Raw genomic sequence first — 12,271 nt, 5'->3', positions numbered from 1 at the left:
TTCTCACCAAACACACCTGCAACCGTTAAATCCTCCTGCTTTTAGCGTCTGTTTACCCAAAATGTAATCTGCATCCTGCAAAGTTCGAACCTCCCACAGGAGAAATCTGGAGTAAAACTCTGCAAACCGCTCCATTTGTCACATCACTGACTGCTGAAACAGCTAATTACCTCTGAGAACTTTAGGGTGTATTTGTGGATTTTGTTCTTCTAAATGTACAGGGATGGGATTTTTAACATCAGGAGGAAAAAAGAACAAGTTAATGTGGAAAAAAAACTCAAACTATAATAACACAAAACATTATCTTAAACAGAAAAGGGGTGGTTTAGTTTTAACAGATGGATAATTTAACACTTTTAAGGGGTTTTAAACTGATAATAATGAATATGCAAAGGTGAGTTTACTGTACTTTCTATTAAAATGAACAAAAATGACAACCACATGCACCACAACTTGAAGATTGGTAAAAAGCAATCTATGAAATCTGTGTAATGGAGAAACTGTCCTTTTCACTCAAAGTAAAACAGGATAAATGTATGGAAACGTGATCAAAATGGACTGTATATATCAGCCCACTGAGGCCAGATTTATCTTAACTGGAAATGACAAGTTATAATTGAACTGGTTGAATGTACTGGAGCTGAAACTTGTGTGGATTTTAGAATAAGAATAATGAAAATAAGGGGAATATCTTTTAGTTCTAAAGTATGTATAACAAAATATAACAGAAAAAAAGAAGGGAACACTTATTTTAAGAACAGTTGTCTTTGTTTTGTTTGTTTTTTTTCTAAACAGCTCTAACTTCTATGGAACATGTGTGTGTTAAATTTCAAACTTTACTATTGTTGAATTTTCAGACAAGGTATACAAATGTGCTTAGTTGTGTGTTGTAAAGTGTCTTTCCAAATGAAAAAATAAAAAATGAACAAAAACGATCCTTTCTTTGCTGAGTTTTAGTCCAGATTTCAGCATCCTACAGAAATAAAACCTGACATTACCTTCAGATTAACCTCATCACTTCCACTGAAATGACGTTTGCTGCTCAACACGACCAACGGGGACGATTATAGCCAGTGAAGGCGTCACAGCAGCTGATTCACTCCTTAAATATGTGCGTCAACTTCCTCCTGCAGTGACATTAAACTCTATCCGCACACATTCAGCTCCTGTGCATTTTACTTGCAAACTGTAAAACATTGAATATCACATGTTAATGCATGTTTTCTGACTGTAGAAAAGGAGAAAAGTGCTTCTTCTACCTGACGCTGATGCAGGATTAGGGATGATTTAACGTACATGTTCACAGAGCACGAGTTTAGTTTATTATCTTTTCACAAATTAACTAAATACAACTAAAGATGACACATTCATAGTAAAACTACGTGCAAATGTGCAGGGTTTTTTAAGGTTTTACGTGTAGGTTAAAGCACTTTCCAATAAATCTGGGTCTGGGGGTTCCTATTCCACACTTTTCAGCAGGACCATAGAATTCTGCAGAATCTTTGATAATAATTATTACCATAACTGTATGGAAAACGCCTTTAAGTCTCCTCTTAAAATGCATGTCAACTGCAGGGTATGTCCTGGTTTTATCCGATCTGCATGCTCATTTTATTATTATTTTATATTCTCTTTTAATTCTTTTACCTTTTGCATTTTAATATTATGTATTTTATTAATCTAAGTTGTAAAGCTCTACGTAAACAGTGGTCTATAAATGAAGATAAAAAGATAAATAAAGAACACACAGAAAGACAAAACTGTAGTTCTGAGAAAAATCTGACATCAGGGATGCTCAAAATGTCTTTGGTTTTGCACCTAAATGTAGGAAAAACCCCAACTTTATTTAACAGAGAATGTATAAAGACCTCCATGTCTTATATACACCTGAATGGTCTGATTACATCTAAACTATATGGACAAAAGTACTGGGACACGTCACATTTACAGCTCGTAGGACTTGAGTTGTTGTCAATAATTATTACAATGAATGTCAACTCAATCTGTCTTTTATCTTAAAGAGCTACTTTTTATTCCTGAGTGTGGAAAACAGACTTTTAGATGTGTATTAACCCTTTCACGCATGAATTATGACAACCTTTGTCAAGATTTTTTTCTTGAGTGTTTTTATTCCTCCTTAGGCATGAAAAAAAAAACTGCGATTGAGTTTTTTTTTTCATGTAGTTACAAAAATGTCCATGCATTTAGTTTTTTAAGTAAAGAAATGTGTTTAAAACCCAATATCAGAAAGTGAGATAAAAACAATGAAATAAAAACATTTAACCCTGCTAATCTGATGTTTTCTCACATTTTAACATATTCTAATGCTAGTTATTACTCACTTCATGTAGATAATATGCAAAAAAAAAAAAAAAAACTATTTATCTTACAAATAACAATTGATTTACACTCAAACATGTTAGCGCAGATCAGGTTTATCTAGAACAGCAAAGTTACAGTAATGGTCTGAACGTCAGTGTATGGGATGGTGCATAAGTGTCCACGGTGTTGGCTGATATGGAACTAAAACAACAAAATCCATGAATATACAAGAGAACAGCTGGAGAAGAACTGTCCAGTGTAGTGACCACTGTGCATGAAAGGGTTAAAATGATTATTTATGATAAAAACATGACAAATAGTTCAGAAAACCAGAGCAACTAAACCACTAAGCAAAAATTAACTTATTTTGTAAGTGCAGGTGACAATATTGGCCCTGAAGAAGAAATAAAAAGGTCTATTGTAACTGTAACTTATCACAATAGAAAATTATAATATTATAATATTATCATAATATACTGTTACTAATGAAACACCTGAATTCAGTGTGTCCCAATACTTTTGTCCATATAATTTGTCTGAAATGCTCATGTTGGTCCAATTAAATGCTGCTCCTATTTCCGTTTTCACTGACTCCTGCAGAAAATAAAGCATTATTTAATCGTATGTATGTCTGGTTTATCTGTTCAACAAAATATGGTAATGGGACAAGGATATTAATTAATTTCGACAAACGTTCACTCCTCTGTCATTTACAGACGACACATGCTGTGTATCAGGTCGCAGCGGTTTGTCATTAAAAAAAAGTTTTGGAAGCAGTGATTTAATGCATCAGTTCCTCATAAAGACACTTTTACAGTAATGATGAACACTCTTTAAGGTTCCTGTGCAGGTATGGGCTGTTTCTATCGATCACTGGCTCTTTTGTCTCTGATTTAACCCTTTAATGCCTACAACTGTTTTCTTTTTTTTTATCTACATTTAACCTTTCATAAGTGATTTATCATCAGTTATTATAATAATGTCATCTAAGTTCTGCTTTTTTCAGTAAAAACGGGTATTTTCTTATATTTAATTTACTGATCATGTAGATGTTCTTAAAAGTTCAGAGTATATTCAAAAGAGATTACATCAACGACAGAGAAAATTGAAGTAAAACTGACTTTTTCAACAAAAAAATCGATCATTAACTGAACATAAACCCAGTGTCTCCATCCACTGTCATTTGTCAATCGGTTTATTATTTTTTATTCAATTTTGTTCAATTTGTGGCTTATTTGGTTCATGTTTCTTATTATTTTCTTGGTTTATTTTTCATTCTCGTTCATTTGCCTGATCCCTTTGGCTGTTTTTGTTCATCTTGTTGCTTATTCTATTCTTCTTTTACTTACTTTTAGCTTATTTTTTCACGTTATTGAGGATTTTGTAACTTTTTTTATGCATTATTTAATAAATATAAAGCTATCATTGATCTGACTCCATGGGTTTTACTGGGGAATCGGTGTTGTAGAAGATGACGGTGTTTCCATGGTAACTACGGAGCCTCTGAACGTCCAAATGGGTCATATCTGATGACCACGAAAAGATGAATAACTGTATTTTACGCCAATTATTTCCATGCGTTGACAGGATTAGTGGATCAACAGGTATTAAACGGTTTAGATCAGTGGATGCTTTTAGTCGCTGGTGACTTTCTGGGTTAAAAAAGCGTCATGTTTTTATAATATGAGAACGTGTACAGTTTATTGTCTGTTCTATAAAAGGGATTCCTCCTCGGTGGCTCATCTTAAACCTTCTTCTGGGAGGTTTTTTTTCAGTCAAAGGACAAAGTGCGTTGTTCGTCGCAGACTGTGAAACCTCCTGAGGTCAGTTTGTGATATCGGGCTTTAAATAGAGGCTGACATGAATGTTTTTGAGGTGTTGGAGGCGTTTCAGTCCATCTATGAACCTGTGAATATCCTTTAAAGTCAGACTCAACTGACCACAGAAAAGCACCACGAGCTCATTTCCATCCTGCATTAGCCCTTTAAACCATCATGTATTCGTAAAATGTGTGATCTGTACATTTATTATTGAACGTTACAGCCTTTTTTTCTCTGTGACGCTGCTGTTTCATCCAACCTATACAACTGATGGCACTTGCAAACTAAAATTTCCCTCATTTATAGATTTACTGACTATTTATTACTGCACATTATTGCTTTCTTTTACCTTTATTCCATTTTTTAAAATCTTTTTTCTGTTATTGTTTGTCACTGTCATCGTTTTTTAACCATGCACTTGCTCCTTCCATGTGTCAACCTGTTCTCAAACCTCAATAAAGTCAGTTTTCATCTGCAGATTTAGTGATTTTTACATCTAAAAAACAAAAACCTACAGCTGCAATCGAGCGTTGTTGCTTTTTTTTGTGTGAAATTGGTGTTCTTTCTTAGCTGTGTTTGCTTTACTTCTGAGAAAGTTTTGATGGAAAGCTGAGAATAATCAAAACATTTGGGGTCAATCAAGTTTTTTAATGCATCAGATTTACGTGAACACAAATTAATAGTTCGGGATCCGAGTCTTATCTCATCTGAAGTGCTCATTAGACAAATAAGCTCGAGAAACAGAAGGGACTTTGCAGGATTTTCTAAAAAAAATAAAACCTGGATGCAAGCATGTTTTAACTCAACCTTTTCCACCCTAAATTAAAATTAAAAAAAAAAAAAAAAACAAAACACCAGAATCAGCAGCAGAGACTCGAATCCTGAACGTCTGTGGATGTAAAGTGACAGCAAACGCATCGTGAAACAGGTTTGGCGTCACGGGGGGATTCAACCCGACGCCTTCGTGCGACTCCAACGCACACACAACCATCTGAAACTTTTATAATTTAAGCGTCTGCAGATAAATAATCCAGCTCCTCCTCCGAAAAAATCAAACCGGCGGCCGACAAAAAGCCTCTCCTCTCTGCATAAGTGCACATTTACAGCCTTAAATCATTAACATTAAACACAACCTTTGGAGCCGAATTACTACAACAAACATTGATTCCATTCCTCTACGTTTAAAGTCATGAATACGAGCGCGTTTTCTTCTGTTCAGGGTCAAAGTTACTCATTCAGTTTGCACTTAAACGCCCATACATCAGCCGTTTAATGTGCGCTGAAGATCCGATCGACATTATTTACACATTTATGGTGATTTTTGTGGAGTTTTTGGTTGAAATGTCCGGTTGATTTTTATGCAAACGCCGCGTTGCAGAACAAACGTACAAAAAAATCACTCTGAATTATCAGTTTTTGTCTCCTCTAATTGTCTGACACCTCTCGTTGTTATCAAGTCGTCCTGATTTTACCTAAAAATGACACTTTAACTGACTTTTATTGTCTGTTGAGCTCAGTTTCAACTCGGGGATCCAATAAATTACACATATTTTTGCTGAAAAACCTGATTTGCTTTTAAATTCTCCTCATGCTTGACCTTTTTGGAGGAAAACTGAAATATCTGTTATACCAAAAAACAGTAATGCTGTTGTAAATTTGGCACTTTATCTGTATTTTTGATGTTAAAGATAGTAAATATTCAATTGTGGCTTTTAAGAAACAGTTTCCACCTGCAGTTTTGGTGAGAAAAAGATGACTGGAATGGGTTTTAAGTGCCTAATTTTAATTCTGTGACTAATTTTTTTTCTTTATTTCATTTTTTATCTCATCCTGATGCTCTCGCTGCTGTTCTTCACCTGAACTTTGGTAAAAAACTATGAAAAAAACCAAACATCTGCAGCTGTTTCTGAAGGTTTCTGACCTCGTGGATGTCAGGTGCACCAACCAACAGGGACTTTTCTACCTCGCCTCGGCTTCCTCTAATTCCTCTATCTTTTTTTTTTTTTCTGTCAAAAAGCCGACTTGAAACCCCCGCGAACGGACCCAAGAACGTCGAGGAGGTGGTTTGACTGTAAACTGAGCGGAGCGGCTGTTTGTGAACGCAGCCTCAGCCTGTCAGCGCTCATATCATGTTTCTGTTCAGCAGATGTGACGCCGCATCCATGCAAAGTGTTTTACACACAGAAGAAGTTCACACCGAGCTTTTAGCGCCGTTTCATCCCTCCTCGAAAGGTTTTAATTGGAGGGGACAGGGGCCGCCGTGTGTTTACAGAAAAAAAACTCAAAAAAAACTGGTGTTCATCTCCTCGAACGCACCTCAGGACTGCACGCGCGGCAGGTTGAAGCTCTCGAACGTCGCGGGTTTTCTGAGGGCTTCTTCGCTAAACGCTGACATCCTGCTTCTCCTACAGCTCCATCTGTTTGCTCCGAGTTTCCAACATCTCTTTCGCATCCATCCGTCCTGCTCAGATCTGCTTTCGGGGAGGTTTCCATTATCCAAATCAAAGGATAAGGGTGTCATATGCTTGTAAATCTGTCTCCTGCATATTTCAGAGATGTGATTTTTTTTTTTTTTTTTTTTTTTTTTCTAGGCGATATAAATAAAACCCGACTGCACATGCATGATTCAAAGCGGCATGTTTCCTGTGGCAAACGCACACAGCTCAAAGTTTCATTATTAATCCGTCTTGCTTTGCTCAAGAGCGGAGCTTCAGAAACACCACAAGATCAGGAGCGTCAAAAGACGACGACACAGACACACAACAACACGCAAAAACACACACTTAGAAAAAAAAAAAAAAAAAAAGAATAAAAATCAGCTTTTCATCTGAGTGATCTCCGGTTCAGAATAAGGAATTTAGAGCCTTTTTTCGCACCAAATTAAACACATTCTGGGTCTAAATTACTCAAATAAAACTGATATTTAATCTTTAATATCAGTGTTTTCACGTGTTCAGGGTCAAACTCGTGGTTTGACTTCAACTTCAGAACCTAAATGAGACGTTTAAGGGCAGTTTTGATGTGTATAAATGAAGGTGAAGGTTAAAGTAGACACTCAAGGCTCTGACAGAAACTCATTCATACAGATTTTAGAACTTCCATTACACTTCATTTATCTTCTTTTGTGTCTTTTTTATTTTTACACATTTATGCCTAGAATTACAGACTCTCTGTTATTCCTGCTTCTGAGCATCTCCACATTATAGTGAATTTATTCATGCCATAAAACCGTCTTTTGAGTCTGTTTTACATGTTGAAGACAGACTGATGTGCTGATCGTAACCTGAGCTGCAAAAATGAACCTGACATACATAAAAAAGAATATATGCATCATTTAACCTCCTGCACAAATGTGTTCTGCAACTGTGCAACTAACAGACCTTTCCATCCTCGCCAAATACATTCAGATTTTCCTGTTTAATTGGAGTTTGGTGTATAAATACTTCAAACAGACTTCTTTAGGAAGAGGCTGGAAAAACTGCTCCAAACATCTGGAGGAAAATGAGCAAATAATCTAAACTAAGAAGCTGCTTTTTTTGGTAGAAGTTTAAGAAACAAGTATCAGGTTTTAACTTCTGCAAATTAGCAGACTAATAATTTCAAGAGTTGTGTAAATATTAAGGTTTTATCTGCATCGCTGTTTGCACATGTTCCCGCCAAACTGCACATTCCTGCACAGCAACTACATCTGTAAAGCACTGTTTATTCTGCTGCTGAATGAGTGACACCTCTAATCTGTGCATAATAATAATTATAATAATAATAGTAATAACAATAATAATAATAACAGTAATAATAATAATGATGATAATAATAATAATATAATGAGCTTCTATATCATCTTCCACTTCAACATTTACTCAATAAAGTCCTGTTTCCTATTTGTATTGATTTTATGTTGCATTAAAAATAATTTTCTTATGGCTTTTTTTTCCATGCAAAACTGTTTAAAATATATTTTTGTTAGAAATTATCCTGGACTTTTTATTGAAACATTCACTAAAATGATGCTTTGTTATAATTTCTTGCAAAACTGCACCCTGTTACTGAACCAGCTGCACGTTTTTAATTAAATTTCGTTTTTTTCTCTGCAGAATTCAGTGGATTTATTTCACATTAAGGCAGAGGTCTGGGGTAAATATTTTGATGCGTAAAAGCTGCTGTTTTGTGGCTGTGGGTCATCAGATGTGGAAGCAGCAGATGATGGATTTTCTCTTCGTGTTCAGGTGATTTAAACCTGAAGCTGCGCTGCATCGATTAGTTTGAGTAAAGCGGTCAAATATCACTTCAGCTTCACCTGCGACTGCCTCACAAACACATTTTAGCAATTTACACCGTGAAAACTCACACTTTTAACGACGTAATATAAAAAAAAAGCTTCAACGCAAAAACGAGAGGGAATTTTCAGTCTTTCCCAAAAGATTTTCCTCTTTTAACTGGATTAACATTTTACCATTAATGCCACGAATTTGTGGATTTTCTGACACTTTCTGTTCGGTTTTAACCAGATTAATTTCGGCAGGTTTTTTATATTTTAAATAAAAGTCGCCGTTTGCTCCGGAGGTCACACGTGAACTTATTTTATCCTGCATAAGGAAAAAAACGCGTATCATTCTCATTTAACCTCTGACCCAGTTACATTTTTGCTCCATTTTCCTTTTAAGTTTGCTCATAAATAAAATATTGGTTAAATTTACATTTCTGGGTTGAAATTCTCGTGCATCTTTAGCGCGTAAATCACTGTGTGTTCAAACGAAAAAAAAAAAACCTCTAGAATTTTCTGTTTAAATTAACAGATAAATATATATATATATATTTTTTTTTTTTATAAAATGTTTTTCTTATAAATATCCGGTGAACAGACGCGGCTGCGGGTCCGCTCCGCCCGCCGCGTCCTGCGTCTCTGCGCGCGGCGTGTTCGTGGAGCGCGACGGCGTCTCCAAACCGCGTGTCAGGAGTGTTTGGATGAATGATCCCATCCGCGGAGTGGAGACATGTCAGCTGTGTTTGACATTTAGTTTGGGCTCGTAGAGACCGTGTGGAGGTGGGAGTGCGCGTCCCCGTCGCCCCGGACCGAAGCTGAACACCGACCCGCCGAGGAGGACGAGGGAGCCGGTGTGAGCGGGCTGCGTTTGTGCGCTAAAGCCCCCCCACCCTGCTGCGTAAAAACCCCTAAATGTAAAGAGTAAACGCAGTTGTTTAGTGTGTGTAGTTTTATTTTTCATTAAATTGAGTGCGTTCTGTTGTGGCTCTGATTCTAAACGGAACCAGAGCCAAAGGTTTAACTGAGTGCGTGATGGTAAAAGTTTGCAGTCCGAGGTTTGCGCGTTTTTGGACATTTCTTTCATCCAACGCGTGCGCATCTCAACTTTCCTGCATTAAAGGCTAGTTTGAGGATGTTTGGGGCCTGTGCTTTGTCTCTTCCTGCAGGACAGTCATCAGCTGCAGCTCGGCTTCTTTTCAACTTTACTCTTTCTGATCTTTTTCTCGCCTCTTTTCTCTCTGAAGCGGATCCTGGAAGATGCGCAAACGTGACTTTCACCTCCACGCTGGAGTTTCCTGACTGTGGCATTCAAACAAACTGATTGGCACCGGAGAGCAAAGAGATGAAAAGCCGCGTGGTTTTTTGGGGATGTTTTACCTCTGTGCCGCTGTGTTCGCGTCCAAAATCCCTGCGCCCTGCATCCAGGAGCGGACCGGGGTCATGCCGGTGGGGAGCGGCTCCTCCTTCATGGTCAGGGCCCCCCGGGGGAGGCTGTCCTGGATGGAGAACATCAAAGTGTCCTTCTGGGAGCCTTGTCTTCACCAGAAACACGAAAAGAACAAGAATAATCCTCCCGAACCAGCCACTCAAAAAAGCCAAAGGACCACCTGGATTAAGGTGGAGAAAAGAAGGAGCGATGAAGAAGAAGGAGGAGGAAGGAGGGGAGGAGGAGGAGGGAGGAGGGGGACACAGGAGCGTGCTTCCCCAAAGTACCGGGTCCTGATCCAGAGAAGAGCCCCGGATCCCTCTGGGTTTCTCCGGAGGTGGTTTTAGATCCCAGCCCCGGCTCGGTGCGTCTCTGTGAAGTTAAAAGCGAGCGGAGAGGAGAGGAGCGCGGAGCGGGGAGCGCATCTCAGAGGAGCCGAGAGAGGAGGACAGTCAGCCGGGATCCGGAGAGCCTGACGCCGGGCGAACGGAGCGGGGAGAGCCGGGGATCAGAGGGAGGCAGGCGAGCAGCCGCGGATTGTGGAAAAATGAAAAGTGGGATAAAAAAAACAAGCCAGCGCTTCAAAAAGGAGTAAAATGAAATGATTAGCAAACAAGAGGGAGGGACGGACCGTGGAAGGCTGCGGCTCCCGGGGGAACAGGGGGATTGGGCAGCGAGAAATCTCATCCCCTCCCTCCCCGGCTCTTTATGGCTCCTCTGTCCCGGCGGAGAGCTCCTTCTCCCGGGGTCCTGGGCTCGGGAGCTCCCGTGGGACCGGCGTGGACCAGGAGTGGGCGGAGACAAGTCCAAATACGGAGGGGCTCCTTAGAATATTGGTCGCACCTCTGGCGTGTGATTGGTCGGAAACGCCCGGTGCGTCACGGTGTTTTTTTTGGGGTTTTTTTTTCGCCCCGAACGCGCGCCAAATAAGGGTTTCCGCGTGTTCCGCTGTAAAAAATGAAGCTCGGATTAGAAGTGTGAAGGTAAAAAAAAAAAAAAAACAACAACACAACAACACGGAGAGAGTGGAGTTAATGAGATAAACAGATCTGACTGCTGAGGGGGCAAAGAAAACCTGGAGATGGAGACGTTTTATTCAGAAATACCCGACAGCGCGCACGGATCCGTTAATGAACCAGTCATTTTTTTATTGTTTTATTTAATCTAACCTTTGTGAGTGTGTTGATGTGATAAAATAACAAACACCTCGTCAAACACCGGCGATGTGAGCATCATTTTTATCATCCACTCTCCATCAAACACCGCCGGAAAGGAGAGGAGGCTTTTTACGCACACTTTAGGAAATGTGGGATTTTTTTTCCACCTGAATCCTGATAAACCTCGGACTTGTTGAGGTTGTCAGACTGTAGCAGCTTTATATTGTCAGTCACTTAAAAAAAAAAAAAAAAAAAACACGCACTAAACGGCTCCTGAAATAAACGTGCGCCAGGATACGAGACTTTAATACTGAACCTCATCACTGTCACAAATCTGTATTCACTTCCTCCTGCCGCACAGACTCCTTCAGATTCTGCGGGATTAACTGGTTTCATGGAATAATCTCTTCTGTCATCCCGCATTCAGGCTGACTGACACGAGAGGCGCGCAAATTTGGCACCAATTTGCGCTTCTTCTTTTTCTTTTTTTCTTTTTTTTTTAATGCACGGACATATGGCGCTCTCTGCACACTGAGAGGAAAAGGCGCTAATAAGGAGGAGTGTTTTAATTGACAATGCAAGTAAATATTCCTTTACATCCTGCTAATACACTGTAATAATAATAATAATAATAATAATAATAATAATAATAATAATAATAATAGTGGATTTTCGGTGTTTTTTGGGGCTTCTGACATCTCCAGCAGTCATTTCTGTTCATTTTCGTGGCAGGAACAGAATTCCTCTAATTAAGCACAAACTCCAGAGCAGCGCTGATTAAATATTTATCCTCCTTTAGCCCGCTGCCTCCCCTCCAGGGAAACAGAAACGTCTGGAAAGCCTGGAAAAAGATTTCTTGTGCAGGAGAGAGAGAAAAAGTCAATGAGACGCTGCTGCAAACATGGATGAAGAAGAGGAGGATGAGGAAGAGGAGGACGGGCCGGTGAGGAACCGAACGGACCGGGCAACAGGCGCCATCTCGGAAGAAATAATCCGGATTTTTAATGAATTATTATTTTCACCAAACAATTTCGTTGCTTAAAATTAACATTAAAACCCATACTTATGAAATCTGCCATAAATAAACTGCAATATTCACAATTAGTATTATTATTAATCATTAATACATGTTGGAAACCGCACATTTTCTTCCATTTGTCATAGAGTTTAATTTAATGTGGTCGTTTTCCTCCTTTAAAGCTAAAACTAAAATCCTTAAATTAAACTAACGTCAAAAAACCTTAACATTTGTCTGTAAAATGTGAAAAATAAATATAACGTG

At 38.7% G+C, this 12,271-nt stretch overlaps 1 protein-coding gene across 3 annotated transcripts in view; it reads right to left on the bottom strand.

Moving 5' to 3' along the window:
* Positions 1-10,044, bottom strand: part of LOC115427347 (transcription factor COE3) — a 242,335-nt gene extending 232,291 nt beyond the window's left edge. For all 3 annotated transcript variants that reach the window (XM_030145872.1, XM_030145874.1, XM_030145873.1), the window contains exon 1: positions 9,784-10,044. In XM_030145872.1, the coding sequence (XP_030001732.1) occupies positions 9,784-9,917 (134 nt within the window). In that variant the 5' untranslated portion in view covers positions 9,918-10,044. The remainder of the gene's footprint in view (positions 1-9,783) is intronic.
* Positions 10,045-12,271: the final 2,227 nt, after the last annotated feature.

This window comes from Sphaeramia orbicularis, chromosome 10 (assembly GCF_902148855.1).
Source record: "Sphaeramia orbicularis chromosome 10, fSphaOr1.1, whole genome shotgun sequence".
NCBI classification, from domain to species: domain Eukaryota; kingdom Metazoa; phylum Chordata; class Actinopteri; order Kurtiformes; family Apogonidae; genus Sphaeramia; species Sphaeramia orbicularis.
Note: the sequence above shows the minus strand (reverse complement) of the source record. Positions and strands in the feature narration are given on the sequence as shown.